General features: G+C 41.2%; 3 protein-coding genes and 1 non-coding gene across 4 annotated transcripts; all 4 read left to right on the top strand.

Moving 5' to 3' along the window:
• Positions 1–9: 9 nt before the first annotated feature.
• On the top strand, positions 10–2,546 carry LOC106301781 (zinc finger CCCH domain-containing protein 21). The gene is made up of 8 exons (XM_013738255.1): positions 10–314; positions 488–572; positions 696–836; positions 945–1,036; positions 1,478–1,666; positions 1,755–1,885; positions 1,962–2,064; positions 2,171–2,546. Exons 1-8 carry the CDS (start codon positions 144–146, stop codon positions 2,363–2,365), a joined length of 1,107 nt encoding a protein of 368 aa, XP_013593709.1. The 5' UTR covers positions 10–143; the 3' UTR covers positions 2,366–2,546.
• A 2,445-nt stretch (positions 2,547–4,991) lies between these two features.
• On the top strand, positions 4,992–5,065 carry TRNAV-CAC. The gene has a single exon. It is a non-coding gene; the product is annotated as a tRNA-Val (tRNA).
• A 5-nt stretch (positions 5,066–5,070) lies between these two features.
• Positions 5,071–6,431, top strand: LOC106301207 (monothiol glutaredoxin-S12, chloroplastic). Its single transcript, XM_013737553.1, has 5 exons — positions 5,071–5,428; positions 5,504–5,577; positions 5,832–5,906; positions 6,055–6,081; positions 6,174–6,431. Exons 1-5 carry the CDS (start codon positions 5,157–5,159, stop codon positions 6,248–6,250), a joined length of 525 nt encoding a protein of 174 aa, XP_013593007.1. The 5' UTR covers positions 5,071–5,156; the 3' UTR covers positions 6,251–6,431.
• A 4,675-nt stretch (positions 6,432–11,106) lies between these two features.
• Positions 11,107–11,880, top strand: LOC106302294. Its single transcript, XM_013738835.1, has one exon. The coding sequence runs from the start codon at positions 11,107–11,109 to the stop codon at positions 11,878–11,880; it is 774 nt and encodes a 257-aa protein (XP_013594289.1).
• Positions 11,881–18,982: the final 7,102 nt, after the last annotated feature.

Below are 18,982 nucleotides of genomic sequence, written 5' to 3' on the forward strand. Positions count from 1 at the left end.
TGTTTTTTTTTTTTTTTTTTTTTTAATTTTAAAAACCCTAATTTTGATACATTAGCTATAGAACCTTGTCGAATATACATCAAAAAAGAAGAAGTTTGTGTTGTCCTTTTTGGATTGGATTGGATTTGATTTGATCGAAGAAGATGCCTCCAAAGCAACAACCAAAGGCTGATTTGGCGAAAAAGCAGAAGCAAGTGGAAGACAAAACTTTTGGTCTGAAAAACAAGAACAAGAGCAAGAACGTACAGAAGTATGTCCAGAGTCTCAAGCAATCTGTTCAGCCTAAACCCGACGCATCTAAAGTTGCAGCCAAGGTAACGAACAAATCATTCCTTGAATCTATTTTAATATTCTGATGAAATTGGGATTCTGAGTTTCTTGATGCTTTGGAGTTAGAGAGATAGTTTGTTGCTGTAGCAGTCAGTTCTTTCTTCGATTAAGCTCTTACCAAAAGAAAATGGTTTTTTTGTTTGTTTGTTGAGGGCAGAAAAAGAAAGAGGAAGAGAAAGCCAGAGAACAGGAGTTGAATGAGTTGTTCAAGGTTGCCATTAGTCAGCCTAAAGTTCCTGTAGGTAATGTTTTGTTTTTGTTTTTCCATTAACTAAATGCTCTGATATAAAGTTTCAGTCTTCCCTGTGTTGTTTTGATGTTGGTGTTTCGATGTATTTATAGAATTTGGTGGTTGTTTTTGGCAGGTGTGGATCCAAAGTCAATCCTGTGTGAGTTTTTCAAGGCAGGGCAGTGTCAGAAGGGATTCAAGTGCAAATTCTCTCATGATTTGAACATTCAGAGGAAGGGTGAGAAGATCGATATTTACAGCGATAAGCGTGATGAAGGTAAACCCACCACAAGTGCAGCAACAAAGTGCCCTTTTATTTACATCCCTTCTGTTCTTGATTAACGATGGTCTTATGTTAATTTTTTTTTTTAATATTTGTTTTAAGATGGAGATATGGAGGAGTGGGATCAAGAGACCCTTGAAAAGGTTGTGGAGTCGAAGAAAAATGAATATAACCAGAATAAGCCAACTGATATTGTAAGTGCTTTCTTCTTTCTCTCGCTGTATCTCAAAACTTGTTATTGGCTACCTTTTGGGACATGTTGATTGAGGGCTTCTGGTTTTGTAATATATAATAGTTTCTCTTGTACAAATATTCAGCCATAATCTAAGATTATGCAAAGTGTGATGCGTTAGTGTCGTTAGTTTTAGCTGATATTGGGGTTTATGTTCACCTATGCTGACTTTGCTAATAGCATGGTTCATCTTAGGAGCTATTTGGTTCCTACACGATCTTTTTTCCTTCCGTTGTTCCTTATTGCTTTCTCCTCACTTGGATCATGCTTCACCGTAACTCATGCTTCTGGTGATGGTAGTGATTTAAACGACATGTTTATCATGATGATGTGACTGTTTCTTAATTTTATACTAAGAGAAGTAATTATTTCTAAAACATCTTGGATCCTAAATAAATTATAGGTATGCAAGTATTTTCTGGACGCGGTGGAAAAGAAACAGTATGGGTGGTTCTGGGCTTGCCCCAATGGTGGCAAAGAGTGTCACTACAGACACGCTCTTCCACCTGGGTATATCCTTAAATCTCAAATGAAGGCCCTCTTGGAAGAGGAGTCACAAAAGATGCCAGTCGAAGAAGAAATCGAAAATGAGGTTTAGTACCCTCTTCTTCCAGCTTTTCCCAATCTGCTCATAGCTGCTAGGTCTCTGAAGTTTTGATTCTTGTTCTAAATTGTTGCAGCGTGCAAAACTGAAAACCGCAACACAAATGACACCTGCGCTATTCATGGAATGGAAGAGGAAGAAGATAGCTGAGAGAGATGCAGGTCTGGCTGCTTCTCAGGCCGAGAGAGCTAAGAACGACCGTATGAGGTAAATCCACCATTCATCACTTTCGATTGTTTTGTTCCTGGTAAGCTGAGCTGATTCATTGTGTGTGTGATGTCAGTGGTCGGGAGCTGTTTCTGTCGAATGCAAGCTTGTTTGTGGACGATGCTGAGGCTTTTGAAGAATACGAGAGGGAAAAAGAAGAGGAAGAGATTGAACAGAAGGTTAACTCTCTCTCTCTCTCTCTCTCTCTCTCTCTCTCTCTCTCTTTCTCACACTCATCATTCAATAAACCAACCAAGTCATGTTAATGGAGTTTTTGTTTCTCAGGCAAAGAGCAAAGAAACAGAGGCAGGGACAAGCAGGACTAGTGGTGATGCTGCTGAACAGAGTTCAAAAGAAGTGGACGAAGATGACGACGATGACGATGATTTGGACATGGATGAGCTTGATGAACTGGAAGCAAGCTTGTCGAAGACATCAATCCAGATTCGTGAGCCAAACAGTGAAGGATCATCATCTTGAGATGAAAATTAATGTGAGAGGTGGAAGAGAGGAAAGCACATGTTTTACTCTTGTGTACTTTTGATATGTTTGGATTTTACAGACTCACAAAAACCTATTTTGCAGGTGTTTGTTATTGGAAGTATTTCCCTTACCTTTCATTAACGTGATTACAATGTTTAAATACACAAAGTGGTTTCGTTAGTTACACTTTACAAGGGATATTTATCTAATAAGTTAGGCTTCTCCAAGAATATCAGTTGAACCATTGGCATATTCTTTCACGAACGGATAGACTGGACTTGAAGTCCTCGAACATAGAAGATGGCAATCCTTTTGTAAATATGTCTGCATATTGAGCTGATGAGGGGACATGAAGAACTCTTATTTGTCCCATTGCAACCTTTTCACCAATACACCAATGTAGCGGAGGTTATTGGTATCTTGAGCTCGAGCATTAGATTCCAAATCCAACAGGTTTCAGCAACAACATTGGGAACTCCTTTGTACTCAACTTCTGAACTGGATCGAGAGATAGTTGGTTGTCGTTTTGAGGACCATAAGATGAGATTGTCACCCATGAAGACGCAATAGCCTGATGTCGATCTGCGAGTGTCCGGGCATCCAGCCCAGTCGGCATCCGTGTATGCTGTTAACGCAGTGGAGGAAGATTTGTGTAGGCGGAGGCCGTGGCTAAAAGTTCCTTTGAGATAACGAAGTACACGCTTCATAGCGATCAGATGAGGCTGCCTGGGGTCGTGCATGTAAAGGCAAAGCTGATGCACTGCGTATTGGATATCTGGACGTGTAAGTGGTAAGTACTGAAGGGCACCAGCTATGCTTCTGTACTGAGTGGGGTCGTCGACCTTAGCACCATCTTCAGAGGAGAGCTTGGATTTGAGGTCAACCGGTGTGGAGATAGGCTTGCAGTCCTTCAAGTTTGCGCGGAGAAGAAGGTCCTGGGCGTAAGAGGACTGGCTCAAGAATAATCCTTTTGAGTCGTATGTGGCTTGGATTCCAAGGAAGTAGGAGAGTTTGCCGTCATCCGACATCTCAAACTCTTGTTTAAGCAGATTGCTCAGGGTTTGTCGTAGATGTGGAGTGGAAGCTGTCAGTAATATGTCATCGACATAAAGGAGCAGATAAGCGCGATCATTGCCTTTGTTGTAGACGTAAAGAGATGTGTTACTGAAGCTCTTGACAAAACCCAATTTCTCAACGAATGTAGAGAACCGAGCATTCCACGCACGGGGTGCTTGTTTGAGTCCGTAGAGAGCCTTATCTAGCTTCCAGACGTGATGAGGGTTTGAAGGATCTGCCATTCCAGGAGGTTGATGCATAAAGACCCTTTCCTCGAGTTTCCCATGGAGGAAGGCGTTCTTGACGTCGAGGTGATGGACCTCCCAGTCGTTAGCCAAAGCCAAGTGCAAAACTGCTCGGATTGTCACTGGTTTCACCACAGGACTGAATGTTTCGTCATAATCCAGTCCCTGTTGCTGCGATTTCCCATTAGCAACCAATCGAGCTTTGTGGCATCGTGGTATCCCATCTGGACCTGTCTTATGCTTGTAAAGCCACATTGAACGAATAATGTTAGTATCAGGGGGTCTAGGTACAAGCGTAAACGTTTTATTCTTAACCATAGCACCGTACTCATCACCCATTGCTGGGTTCCAGTTAGGATCAGACAAAGCTTGTAAATGACTTTTGGGAAGAGGTGAAACAGTTGAACCAGTGAGGGAAAGAGGAGCTTTTTGTTTGCGAGTACCATCTCTGCTTCTTGTTGTCATAGGATGACGCGAAGAATTGATATTAGCAGGAGGTGGAGGAACGGTGGGGAGTGGTAGAGCCGGTGGAGAACCTGAGCTTTGTGGAGGTAGCATCGGTGTAAGAGGAGATTGTAAGATATCCTTAAACAAAGGTGAAGGTTCTGTTTCAAGGAATTGATAGAAGCCTGCCGAGTTTGAGCTGTGTGTCTCAGCAGCGGGAAAGATCGATTCGTCAAAGACCACATGACGAGAGATGATGATTTTTCTGGTCTTTAAGTCAAGGCATCGATATCCTTTGTGATTAGTGGGATAGCCAAGAAAAAAGAGAAGGTTTTGAGCGTGGGGCAAGTTTGTGAAGGTTGGAGTGGTTTATATTTGGAAAGCAAAGGCAACCAAAAGTACGAAGGTGGTCATATGTGGGCTTTTTGTTAAATAGTTTTTGAAATAGAATTTGGTTATCGATGGAAGTTGAAGGTAGAATATTTAGAAGGTGGGTTGTTGTGTGAAGAGCTTCAACAACATTAAAGCTCTGATACCATGTTATTGGAAGTATTTCCCTTGCCTTTCATTAACTTGATTACAATGTTTAAATACACAAAGTGGTTTCGTTAGTTACACTTTACAAGGGATATTTATCTAATAAGTTAGGCTTCTCCAAGAATATCGGTTGAACCATTGGCATATTCTTTCAGTGTTTGAATAAACTTGTTACTCTTAAATAATGTCTCATCAAGGACTGGTAACCAGTGTTTTTTTTTTTTTTCTTTTGGTTCTTTGCTCTTAATTTTTGTGTATGTAGTAATATCTTCTGTGACAGGCTCACATTAAATGCGGAAAGGTCGTAAATGAATATTAAAAAGAACAAGAAATTTCAAAAAGTCTGGGTGGTGTAGTCGGTTATCACGCTAGTCTCACACACTAGAGGTCCCCGGTTCGAACCCGGGCTCAGACATATCTTTTCATTTTTTTTTTAACGAAATTAAGAGAAGAGAAATTGCTCAGAAAGAAAGAAAGAAAGAGGAGAAGAATCATCGCAGCCTGCCATGGCCGCATCAGCCAATCTCGGGAGCCTGAGATCGACGACGACGTCGCTGTTTTTTACAAATCGGCCATTCTCTTTGTCCATGTTAAGAAGCTCTCTCGTATTAAGGACATGTCTTATTAAGCCCACACCTCTCCGGCTCGTCGTGTCGTGGCCACCGCACCACGGCTCTTCCGTGAGGGCCATGTCATCATCGTCATCTTCCTTGGAGGAGACAGTTAAAACGACTGTAGCAGAAAACCCTGTGGTTGTCTACTCCAAATCCTGGTGCTCGTAGGTTCTCTCTTCTCTGTTTACTTTGTTCAATTGGAGACTGGTTGACCTGAGTTTTTTGTTTTTTGGGTGAAGATACTCGTCGGAAGTGAAGTCGTTGTTCAATGGGCTTCAAGTTAAGCCACTCGTTATTGAACTCGATGAACTTGGTATCTCTACCCCTCCCTACTTCTTTTATCCTCTCTCTCTCTATATATATATATGGTTCTGGTTCACTAGTTTTGCCAAATTAGATTTAATTACAATGTCCCTTTTACTCTGGATCTACTTTATACTTGTTTTCAACTATATACATATATGATTCTTGTTCTGTCTTATTATGGCCAAACCATTTTCTGCTTCATGGTATCGCTTAGAAACACACATTCTCACCATTGTTTTGGTCTTTTTTCAACATTTTCAGGTGCAGAGGGGTCGCAGCTGCAGAATGTCTTGGAGAAACTCACTGGACAATTCACTGTTCCTAATGTTTTCATCGGTTAGTTTGTTGTTTCATCATTTGGCAACATTTTCTTTCCTCAAATTAGATTTTTTCTTAAACACGAACCTTATTATATTTGACATCTTAGTCACTGCATTTGCATTCTCCATCACTTTACAAATCTTATTTTGTATTTCATGACCAGGAGGCAAGCACATTGGTGGCTGCTCAGGTACAACACTCTCAAGATCTTTCTCGATAGCTTGTGTTTTTTTTTTCTTTTCATTCTGATAACTTGATCTCCCTATCTTTCTTGTTGCACAGATACGTTGCAGCTGTACAATAAAGGAGAGCTCGAGCCAATGTTAGCTGCGGCCAATGCCAAAACCGGTCAGACCTAGAGATGAAACTGGTTGGAGATTTGGTTACGTTTCCTTTTTGTTTGATCAGAACCTCTGAATTAAAATTCTTGAAGTTGAGATGATTTGGCGTTTTAACGTCTGCGTAGAGATTTCATAAGAACCTATTGTACGTCTTTTCCATGGAAGTAGAATAAATAAACAGGCATGCTGGTTTCTGTTACTAGATCGAGCCACTAAGCACTTAGTTTTGTGATAAGCCATGGAGGGTGTATTACCGTAAGAAGAAGGGAGCTGTGAGAAGAGAGGAAGAAGATAAAGAGGAAGCGAGTGTTGACGTGGACTAAGGGGTTGTTACGAGGCCGTTACAATGAGGGGAGTATAAATAATAGTTTGAAGAGAAAGAATGGGGCTTTTTGAATACGGTGTAAAGATCTATAGACTAGAGTCTTGATCTCAGGCTCTCGACGTGTGAGACGTCTTGAGAAGATCTCTATATTTGGCTTGTACTTCTAGTGTGTAGAATACAAGAGAGGGAGGTTGGGCGGAACAGAAACAAATAACATACAATCTCTTATCATTTGGTGCGGTGAGCATTCGTTTCACGCGAAAGAGACGACGATGACGAGATCAGCGACTCTGGAAGAATCAATGCAGCGGATCGGTGCGTTGGATAACAACGTCGATGAGTTACGACGGAGATTCGATAGTCTCGACGACCGATTCAACAGATTTGTAGCGACAACGGAGGTGAACAATCAATCGAAGGAGACGAAGATGGACGAGCGATTCTCGAGTCTTGAATCGACTCTGACAGCTTTCATCGCTACGATTCAACAATCGAATCCTCGGTCATCACAGCCGGAATCGAGTGGAGCTAATCCGACGCAAGAAGATCCACGAAACTTGAATCAGGTATCGCCTAGACATTTTGAACAGTACCGGAAGGAACCTGAGCTAGGTTATCGGAATGTAGAGAACAGATCTGAGAATCGAAAGGGATTATATAAGAAAGTAGAGATGCCTATCTTCTCTGGTATCAATCCGTTTGGTTGGATCGCACAAGCAGAGAGGTATTTTCGAGTGATGCAGTCAACGCCGGAGTATCAGTTGGAATTAGCCTCTTTGAGTTTGGAAGAAGATGCTCTCTGCTGGTTTAACTACGAGATTGAGTATGGGGATTTCATTGACTGGTTCGATTTCAAGAGGAGACTATTAGCGAGATTTGCAGAATCATTTGAGAAAACACCGGGGAAAAGACTGTTCAGTATACAACAAACAGGCACGATAGCTGAGTATGTGCGGGAGTTTCAAGAGTTAGCTTCTCAGATTAAGTTAGCCGAAGCACACAAGATTGACATCTTCTTCAACGGGCTAAAAAGAGAAATGAAGGAGGTTATAATGATGAAAGAGCCTCGCACATTATCTGATCACATTCAAGCAGTGATTAAGATGGAAGATAGTGAGTTTTGTCGTTTGTTTTCATCTGCGAAGGGTCAAGAAAAACGTTTTGTCAAGTCGACAACAAGTCCCTTCTTCAAACCGTTAGCTACTCCGACAAACCAAGCTTGGAACAATAAGCAAAAGCAACTTGACCCAAGTGTCAAACAATCAACTCAAGCTGTTGTTCTGAAGGGTCAGAATCGAGTGAAACTTTCTGATGCTGAATTTGAACACAAGAAAAAAAATGGAATTTGTTTCTCTTGTGATGAGAAGTGGACGAGATCTCACAACAATATTTGTAAGAATAAACACTTCGTTTAGGGTATCATCAAATACGAATGAGTGAAGCTGACATCGAAAAAACAGCTTTTAGGACACATGAGGGACATTACGAGTTTGTTGTGATGCCGTTTGGCCTCAGTAATGCCCCGGCAACATTTCAGTCACTGATGAATGCAGTTTTCAAGCCGTATCTCAGGAAGTTCGTCTTGGTATTTTTTGATGATATTCTGGTTTATAGTAAATCAGTGGAGGAGCATTGTGAACATTTGAAGATCGTTTTAGAGACCTTGAAGCGTCATTCTTTACTAGCAAACCGCAAGAAATGTGCTTTTGCTCAAGATCATGTCGACTACTTGGGGCATATTATTTCTAAAGAAGGTGTGGCCACCGACCCAGCAAAGACAGAAGCAATGCAAGCGTGGCCATCCCCAAGAACAATAAAGAGTTTGAGGGGGTTTCTTGGTTTGACTGGGTACTACAGAAAATATGTGAAGAGTTATGGGGTTATTGCACGGCCGTTGACAGATCTATTAAAGAAGGACAGTTTTGATTGGTCGGGAAAAACGCAGGTAGCTTTTGATCAACTGAAGCTGGCAATGACAACAGCTCCTGTGCTTGCGCTGCCTAATTTTCAGGAAATATTTGTGATCGAAGCTGATGCTTCAGGGTTTGGATTGGGAGCAGTCCTTATGCAGAACCACAAGCCCATTTGCTATTTCAGTAAGGCGTTAACAGACAGAGAGCAGCTAAAACCCATATACGAAAGAGAATTGATGGCCATTGTGCTGGCGGTTCAACGCTGGAAACATTATTTGATGGGAAGACGTTTTTGGTCTACACTGATCAAAAGAGCTTGAAATTTTTGTTAGAGCAGCGAGACATTTCTATGGATTATCAAAAATGGCTCACTAAACTCTTGGGTTTTGACTTTGAGATCATCTACAAAGCCGGAATCGAAAATAAAGCAGCAGATGGACTTTCTCGTATTTCACAGGATACGAAGTTTGACAATGAAGGTCTTTTGTGCGCATTGACAGTTTCATCTAACCTGCAAATGCAAGATTTGTTGGAGGAAATTGATTCTGACCCGGGTTTACAGCAAGAAATTCAAGACATCGTTCAGGGAAGAAATCCGAAAAAGCATTACTCGATCATCAACGGTCGACTCTTTTACAAAGGAAGATTGGTTATCCCTAAGACATCAAAGTATATTGTGATTATACTCCAGGAATATCATGACGGGGTATTTGGCGGGCATTCTGGGGTGTTGAAAACAATCAAGCGCATTCAAAGGTTGTTTCATTGGTCTAAGTTAAAAGACGATGTTCAACACTATGTGTCGGAGTGCACTATATGCCAGACCCACAAATACTCAACACTGAATCCTGGTGGTCTGTTACAGCCGATACCACTCCCTACTATGATTTGGTCTGAAGTTTCCATGGACTTCATAGATGGTTTACCGAAAGCAGAGGATTTTTCTGTGATCATGGTGGTAGTGGATCGACTGAGTAAATACGCACATTTCATTCCTTTGAAACACCCTTACACTGCAACATCAGTAGCAGAGAAGTTCATTCGTGAGATTGTAAGGCTGCATGGTTATCCAGTTTCGATCATTTCAGATCGTGACCGCGTGTTTCTCAGTAAGTTTTGGAGGGAATGTTTTCGCTTGGCAGGCACATCTCTGAAGTTTAGTACGGCCTATCACCCTCAAAGTGATGGTCAGACTGAGGTGGTGAACCGATGCCTCGAGGCGTACTTGCGTTGTTTCACGTCTGCAAATCCTGCGCTGTTTCACGTCTGCCAATCCCAAGCAATGGAGCAAGTATTTGTCTTGGTGTGAGTATTGGTATAATACATCCTATCACACTTCCACACATACGTCTCCTTTCAAGTTGGTATATGGTCGGGAACCACCATCATTGCTGCGGTATGAAGACGGTTCTACTATGAATTTTGAGTTGGAGGTTATGTTGAAAGAGCGAGATGAGATGTTGCAACATGCTAAAGAATTTTTAATAAAAGCACAGGCTGCGATGAAGAACAGTGCTGATAAACATAGGCGTGATCTTCAATTTTCGGTGGGATCTTCGGTTTTCTTGAAACTCAGACCTTACCGTCAGAAGACTTTGGCAAAAACGTTTTGCCGCAAACTAGCAGCGAAATATTATGGTCCTTTTACAGTATTGGAAAAGATTGGGCCGGTCGCTTATCGCTTGCAACTACCTGCTGACTATAAGATACACCCGGTTTTTCATGTTTCGCAGTTGAAGCCGGTGTTGGGGAAGAACCATATTGTCACTGAGTTACCATCAACATTGAAAGAGAGTGCGGAATTTGTCTTATACCCTGAGGCGTTGGCTAGCTATCGTTATGATGATAATTCTTGAAGTTGAGATGATTTGGCGTTTTAACGTCTGCGTAGAGATTTCATAAGAACCTATTGTACGTCTTTTCCATGGAAGTAGAATAAATAAACAGGCATGCTGGTTTCTGTTACTAGATCGAGCCACTAAGCACTTAGTTTTGTGATAAGCCATGGAGGGTGTATTACCGTAAGAAGAAGGGAGCTGTGAGAAGAGAGGAAGAAGATAAAGAGGAAGTGAGTGTTGACGTGGACTAAGGGGTTGTTACGAGGCCGTTACAATGAGGGGAGTATAAATAATAGTTTGAAGAGAAAGAATGGGGCTTTTTGAATACAGTGTAAAGATCTATAGACTAGGGTCTTGATCTCAGGCTCTCGACGTGTGAGACGTCTTGAGAAGATCTCTATATTTGGCTTGTACTTCTAGAGTGTAGAATACAAGAGAGGGAGGTTGGGCGGAACAGAAACAAATAACATACAATCTCTTATCATTTTGGTACATGGTGGATAAGCTTCAAAAGAAAGATTAATTGAGAAACAAGTTATTCATTAAAGATAAGTAGAATAACTTATATGTTTAGGATAATGATAAGATTCCTAGATATACTTGTAATAGGATAAGCTAAGAAGGTCCTATATATAAAGAGACCTAATGTAAGATGATCTCTACAACATTAGAAGAAGAAAGCAAAGAAAGAAATAAAACAAAGAAACCGTTTTATAAGTTTTGTGTCTTGATCGACTTTATTTGGTATCAGAGCTTGTGGTTAGAAAAGGAGATCACTAGTTCTAAAGATACAAAACAATGGCGGATTCAAAAGCTTTGGTAAAGCTTAAAGATGGCGTACCTGGTGCTGTGGTGTGTCCGATGTTGACGACGTCGAACTACACGGTGTGGGCAATGAGGATGAAGGTGCTTCTGCGTGTGCACAAGGTATGGGAAACGATAGAGCCTGGAACAGATGAAGAAGAGAAGAATGATCTGTCTACAGCTCTCTTGTTTCAGTCCATACCTGAATCATTGATCTTGCAAGTTGGTGACTTGGGTTCCCCTAAAGTGATATGGGAAGCTATACGATCAAGAAACCTAGGAGCAGAGCGTGTTAAATCAGCTCGTCTTCAGACGCTGATGAATGAATTTGATCGTTTGAAGATGGATGACTCGGATTCGATTGATACGTTCTCAGGAAAGATATCGGAGCTTACGTCAAAAGCAACCTCATTGGGACAGAGTATTGAGGGACCTAAAGTTGTGAAGAAGTTTCTTAATAGTCTACCATCAAAGTTCATCCATATGACAGCCTCGTTAGAACAGTTGTTAGATTTGGATACAACTAGCTTTGAAGACATTATTGGAAGGCTCAAAGCTTATGAAGAACGAATAAAATGTTTTGAACCTATTGAGCAACAAGGAAGTCTTCTGTACTCAAACACTGAGAAGTCATATGATCAAAGAGGATCAGACAATTCAGGAAGAGGAAGAGGACATAACAGAGGCCGTGGCAGAGGCAACATAGGAAGAGGTCGTGGCAGAAGCAACAATGGCGAGAGAAACAAAGAAAAAAGGACTACTCGCTGATCGTTTGCTTCAACTGCAAGAAGAAGGGAGACTTTGCATCAGTGTGTACCGAAAAGAAAGATGATGAAGAACTCAACAAAGCTGAAACCGAAACTGCAGAGGCAACTTTATACATGCATGAGTTGGTGTTTCTCAATGAAGAGAAGGTGATGCCTAAGAAACTAGAAACCAACAAGAAAGAAGACGGTGTGTGGTATCTGGACAACGCGCCTCTAATCACATGACTGGAGAACGGTCTTATTTCTCTGAGATAAACGAGAACATCAAAGGCAAATTGAAGTTTGGAGATAGATCATTCGTTGATATAAGTGGAAAAGGTTCAATTCTCTTTGAAGCTAAGACAGGAGAACATAAGCTACTAACAGATATCTATTTCATTCCTGAGCTAAAGAGCAATATCCTAAGCTTAGGACAAGCAACAGAACAAGGGTGTGATGTTCGTATGAGAGACAACTTCTTAACACTAAGAGACCCTGAAGAAAGATTGATTGTTAAGGTACTTAGATCCGCAAATAGGCTCTACAAGATTAAGTTACAAGTCGGCAGAGCAATGTGTCTACACACTAAGATAGATGAGGAACCATGGAGATGGCACGCGAGACTTGGTCACATTTGCTTCAAGACAATGAAAGCTATGGCAACTCACGGAATGGTTCTTGGCCTGCCGGAGATAAATGAAGAAAGAAGACTTTGTGACTCTTGTTTGGTTGGCAAGCAAACTCGACAATCATTCCCAAAGGCAACGGCGTTTAGAGCAAAGCAAGCACTGGAGCTCTTACACGCAGACCTTTGCGGTCCAATCTCTCCATCAACTCTATCTCTCAACAAATACATTTTTGTCATCATTGACGACTGCACAAGGTACATGTGGTCTATACTATTGAAAGATAAGAGTGATGCATTTGACAAGTTTAAGATGTTCAATAAGCTAGTTGAGAAAGACTTCAACAAAGAGATAGTGACATTACGCACATACAGAGGTGGAGAAATCACATCACAAGAGTTTCAAAGCTACTGCAACAACAACGGAATAAGAAGACATGTAACAGCGCCTTATACACCTCAACAGAATGGTGTGGTTGAGCGAAGAAACCACACTTTAATGGAGATGACTCAGAGTATACTAAAAGCAATGAGTGTACCAAACTATCTGTGGGGAGAAGCTGTTCGTCACACAACGTATTTGATTAATAGAGTTCCCACCAGAGCTGTAAAGAATCAAACTCCCTATGAATGTATAAGAGGGAAGAAGCCAAGTCTATCACACATAAGAGTATTCGGGTGTGTTGCATATGCAAAGATAGACTGAGGCAAGCTGAGAAAGCTTGATGACAGATCAGAGGCTGCGGTTCACTTAGGCATTGAACCATGTTCAAAGGCCTATAGACTGTACAATCCTACCTCAAAAAGAATTATTGTACGTAGAGATGTTATCTTCGATGAAAAGGCTCGTTGGAATTGGAAGGGAGGAAGTAAGCAAGTCCAAACTGAGCCTGGGATGTTCCATATGACATGGGGAAGCACAGAAGACAATGGAAGTGGCCCTTTTGTTGTCGGAGCAAGCAACGAAGAAGAGGTGACAGATGCAGTAACTCAACCTAGTGGAACAGAGGAAACAGAGGATGTAGTCATCGAAGCTAGAGCAGATGAACATGAACCTGTACAAGAAGTAAGGCGCTCATCTCGACAAGTCAAGGGACCAGGCTACCTTGAAGACTATATTCTACTGGCTGAAGCTGAATGCGAGTTTCAACTACTAGCTTTAAAAGATGAACCGGGAAGCATACAAGAAGCACTTAAGAACAAGAAGTGGAAAGTAGCATGTCTGGATGAGATCGAGTCTATAGTTAAGAATGAGACTTGGATCCTAGTTGAGAAACCACAAGGAGTAAAGGTGATTGGTCTCAAGTGGATCTTTAAGATCAATCGCAACGCAGATGGTAGCATCAACAAATTCAAATCAAGATTTGTCGCAAAGGGTTACGTTCAAGAACAAGGGATTGACTTCGATGAATTTTTTGCACTAGTAGCTCGAATAGAAATAATAAGATTGTTGATCGGTTTGGCTGCTGCATGTAGATGGGAGATCCATCACCTAGATGTTAAGACAGCATTCCTACACGGTGAGCTAGTTGAAGAAGTATATGTAAACCAACCTGAGGGATTTGAGAAGAAAGGAGAAGAACACAAAGTGTTCAAGCTTAAGAAAGCTTTGTATTGGCTATGACAAGCCTCTAGAGTTGGAACACAAAGCTGGATCAGATCTTGAAGAGTTTAAAGTTCGAGAAGTGTACTAAAGAGAGCTCCGTGTACCGCAAGGGAGAAGGAGACAAGCTACTTATAGTGGCTATATATGTTGATGATCTGTTTGTTACAGGGAACTCATCACAGAAGATAAGAGAATTCAAGACTGCAATGTCTCAGAAGTTTGAGATGTCAGACTTGGGTCTACTGACCTATTATCTAGGTATAGAAGTGAAGCAAAGCTCGCATGGCATCACGATCAAGCAAGAAGCTTATGCTAGACGTATACTGGAAGAAGCTGACATGGACGCTATGAGATTTGTCGAGTTCTCTTCTCTGGTTGTATGTGTGTGTGTATAAACTCCAATGGAGAAAGATGAGAGCTTGCTCTAGGTAATTTAGAAAGATGAGAGCTTGCTCTAGGTGATTTAGAAAGAGAGATTAATGAGAGTGTTTATGAGAGAATAAGAGACTTAGGAACAAAGATTAAGAGACTGAGAGATTAGGAGAATAAGAGATTAGAGATTAGGGTTTTAGATTCAAGAACAAGTTTATCATTCATGAAGTGGAGAGGGGAAATCCCCCTTACTCCCTTTTGTGTTACAAAACGTCATCTAAGGCTTATATATGCCTTTACATGTATCAAAGAATAAACCTAGATCCTATGGACATAAATGCAAGATAGATTGGATGGATAGGATGAGAGAAGGATGGTCTTTGATGTTCTGGTGCTAGCTGTAAAGGAGAGGCGTGCATGGACTTGATGGATGGCTTAGATGCTTCAGTTTGAATGAGCAGCCAAGATGGATCAGTGTGGGGATAAGGCTGTAAAGGTAAAGCACCTTTCCCTTTCCAGCCTGTCTCTTGGACCACATTGATCCTAAGGTATATTCCTTTGCTTCCATCTCACTCCAACGGTCACATGATTTGAATCATGCCACGCCCACACCTTGCATTCTTCTTCTTTTGGCTAACTGGATGAATGGATGAGGCTCGGGTGTTGTACGGTCGATGTACGGCCTGTCTGGTCCGTACACTCTCCCTAACTATGCACAACACTTATCCTTCCTCTTTGGTTGATCCATTCCTCTTCTTGATTCGCCCTATCTTTGCACCTGAGGCCATCTTCTCTCTAACTCCTCCAAACACTTCACATGATCACTCTAAGTCTCTCCTAGACTTACTTCACAAGTTAGATACTTCAGAACACTTCTGAAGTATGATTGAACTCTTCTGGACATCTTCTAGAGCTTGCCCTATTAATGTACAAGCTCTATCTCCTCTTCAGTTCAACACTCCCCCTCAAGCTTGACTTTAGGAGATCCTAAGTCAAGCTTGGAACTCTGAAGAGTCTCCCTCATTAAAAACCTTACAAGGAAAACCCTTTGGGACAAAACCTTGCAAGGGAAAAAGAGTAGAGATCTCCAAAGCCTAGGGATTGGCCAGTGAGCTCTTGTGCCTTAGAACCAGTGTGGTTGGACACAAGAAGCTCTGGATCACGGCCTAAACAGGTGCAGCAACACTCAAGGCTTGCGCACACTTCACCACACCTTCTTGGACTCTTCTATAGAACCGGCTTAGTGTCTCCCCCTTTCACGGACTTTGTGCCATCTTGAAAGGCTAGGAGCGACCTGATCCTCTCTGTTGAGTCTCCAAGTAAGGTACCTGATACATTATTCCACAAGTGTATCAATACTTATCAAAGAACATAACTCAATCAATTCATGCTTATTGACCGTCTTTGTAAGACTAGTATTCCTTATATATATTACTAGATATGTTGCCGTCTAGTAAAACTAGTATTCCTAACGGATTCAAATTATGCTTAACAACTCTTCTTTAGTAAAACTAGTATTTCTGCTAGATTACTAGATATGTTGACAATGATGAATTGAATTGAGTTAAGGGGAAACTTCCCTTTTGTTTTGGTGAGGAGTGACTGGACCGGCCTGAGTCTTCCCTTCTCTCGCGGCTTCTTGCCATCTCCATCAGGTAAGACATGCCTAGCTCCTTTTGCTTTGGTGAGGAATGGTTGCTCTTCACACACCACTTGAATCCCTCACACCAGCTGGCTTCCTTAAACTTCATCAACCAGGTACAAGCACACATGCTATGGGCTGATTTAAAGCTTCCCAACTGAAGGTATATGTTCTAACTCCATATAGTAGCTGATCCATAGCTTCCCAACCAGACGGTAACTGTTCTAACTCCAGAGCATTCCACTCAGCTCCACCTGATTTTCTTGTCAAGTAGTCTATGATGGCCATCTGTTCTAACACCAAGTTGTTGCTGTCCATTGTCACAACATCCTCTCTACCCTCTTTGGAACAGGCTGTGGACTTCCCACAAAATGTTGGCAACTGGCTTCACCTTATCATTCCCTTATAATGATAAGGAGGAAACAGGTCTTGAACTTTGGCTCTTCAGGTTGCTCATTTGAATCTCCACCGCAAACTTGAGACCGAGTATAGGGGAGATCCAAGCTTGAAATGAGCCTCAATGAACTTCAAGACCAGGAGCACATCACCCTAACAGCTGCGCGTAAATCACTGATCCACCCTTTTGCCTTCAGCTTCAAGTACCCTCATATCACCGGCCTTCCTCATGGCTTAGGTGGTGACCTTCTTCTTCTTGTGTGTCTTGAACCAGGAGCTCAACAACCTCATGGCCTGCGCTTCTTAAACCGACTTCTACACACAAGAACCTTCCCATTGCTCCACACAATGGTCAAGTCTTCCGATTGTATGTCTTGAACCAGGAGCTCAACAACCTCGTGGCCTGCGCTTCTTAAACCAACATCTACACACAAGTATCTTCCCATTGCTCCACACAATGGTCCAAGTCTTCCTCTTGTTTTGGATAGGTGGTGAGCAAAGAACACTTCTTGTGAACCTGAAACACCACCTAAACTCCAGAAAAGATAAGACACAAGAGTATTGGGATCAATCCTTGATTAATCATCAAGTTTGATTCCCAATCTCACAAGCATTGCAACAGATTAAAACAAGTCATTTTCAAGTTCTATCTTTGCAAGCAATCTCTCTAAGCACAAGCACTTTCTTTTCAGATTTATGCAAGCTACTTATGCATTTTTAAAGCTTCTTTACTCAGCATTTAGACATGAATCTAATGCTTCAATGTAAGACAGCCACAAGACTATATGCAACAGCTTTCAATTCGGTTTCAATCCATGTATGCAAGCAGATTCAATCAATCACAACAAGCATCATTATGAGCCGGAGCTAAGCATATTAACATATCTAGTAATCCTATTAATACTTATAAGTTACTAGACATTTTTAAATGCGCTTACACTGCTGCTAGTAAGCCTAATATAACTAGTAAGATTTTTGGATTACTAGGAAACCTGATAGAAACAAAGCTCTTTAAGCATCTTGAGACAGATTCTAAATTCATTTTATTTCATTTAGCAATCTTTTAAACAATCCTCAGGTTTTCAATCACATCACAACATCACAAATCTAATTTTATCAAATTCAATAAGCATAATTTTATCTCCTCTTCAGTTCAACAGATGCTTGCAACTCAACGCACATTCCAATGGAGTTTGGTGTGCATCTCTCAAAGTCAATGGAAGAGCATGAGGTTGATGCAAGCGAATACCGAAGAAAGATAGGCTGCTTAAGATACTTGATGCATACAAGACCTGACATGGCGTTTAGTGTTGGTATACTAAGTAGGTTTATGCAGTCACCAAGAGAGTCTCTTGGGAAAGCGTTGAAGCAAGTTCTAAGGTATCTGAAAGGCTCATGTGATCTCTGTTTGAAGTACAAGTGTGGAGGATCTCAAGAAGTTATAGGATACAGCGATAGCAGCCACAATACTGATCCAGACGATGTAAGAAGTACAACTGGACATCTGTTCTTTCTCGGTGACACACCAATATCTTGGTGCTCGCAGAAACAAGACGTGGTAGCTCTATCCTCCTGTGAAGCCGAATACATGGCAGCGACAGAAGCCGCCAAACAAGCCATCTGGCTTCAGGAACTAATGAGTGAGATCACAGGAAGAAGAGTTCAAAGAACATTGATACGCGTGGACAACAAGTCAGCTATAGCACTAGCCAAGAATCTAGTCTTCCACAAACGTAGCAAGCACATTCACAAGCGGTTCCACTTCATTAGAGAATGTGTTGAAAGAGAACTCATTGATGTGGAACATGTACTAGGAGCAGAGCAACGTGCAGATATATAAACAAAGGCACTAGCAAGGATCAAGTTCAAGGAGATGAGGGAACTGATCAAAGTTCAGAAACTAAGTGAAAATGATGTGAAGCTTAGAAGGGAGAATGTTGAATAAGCTTCAAAAGAAATATTACTTAGGAAACAAGTTATTCATTAAGGATAAGTAGAATAACTTATATGTTTAGGATAATGATAAGATTCCTAGATATACTTGTAATAGGATAAGCTAAGAAGGTCCTATATATAAAGAGACCTAATGTAAGATGATCTCTAAAACATTAGAAGAAGAAAGCAAAGAAAGAAATAAAACAAAGAAACCATTTTATAAGTTTTGTGTCTTGATCGACTTTAGTCCATACGTTTTGGCTCAAGATTACAAACAGACGAACCGGGTTGTAGACAAAAAAGTATCTCATTTGACTTCTTCGATCTCGTCCAATGCGTAGTTGTTGGTCGATATATTTGCGCTGTTCTGATATTAGGAGTTTTCAAGGCTCCTAAGACAAATGTTGTAGTATAGTGATTGTCGAACCAGTTCTGAGGGATATCAAAGCACTGAGAATGCAAGTACTCACTTAATCTAAGTGCAACCAATGATTTAAATGAGTTTTAAGCTATGACTAAAACTAGAAAGCAATAACAGAATGATACTT

This window comes from Brassica oleracea, chromosome C7 (genome assembly GCF_000695525.1).
Source record: "Brassica oleracea var. oleracea cultivar TO1000 chromosome C7, BOL, whole genome shotgun sequence".
NCBI lineage: Eukaryota > Viridiplantae > Streptophyta > Magnoliopsida > Brassicales > Brassicaceae > Brassica > Brassica oleracea.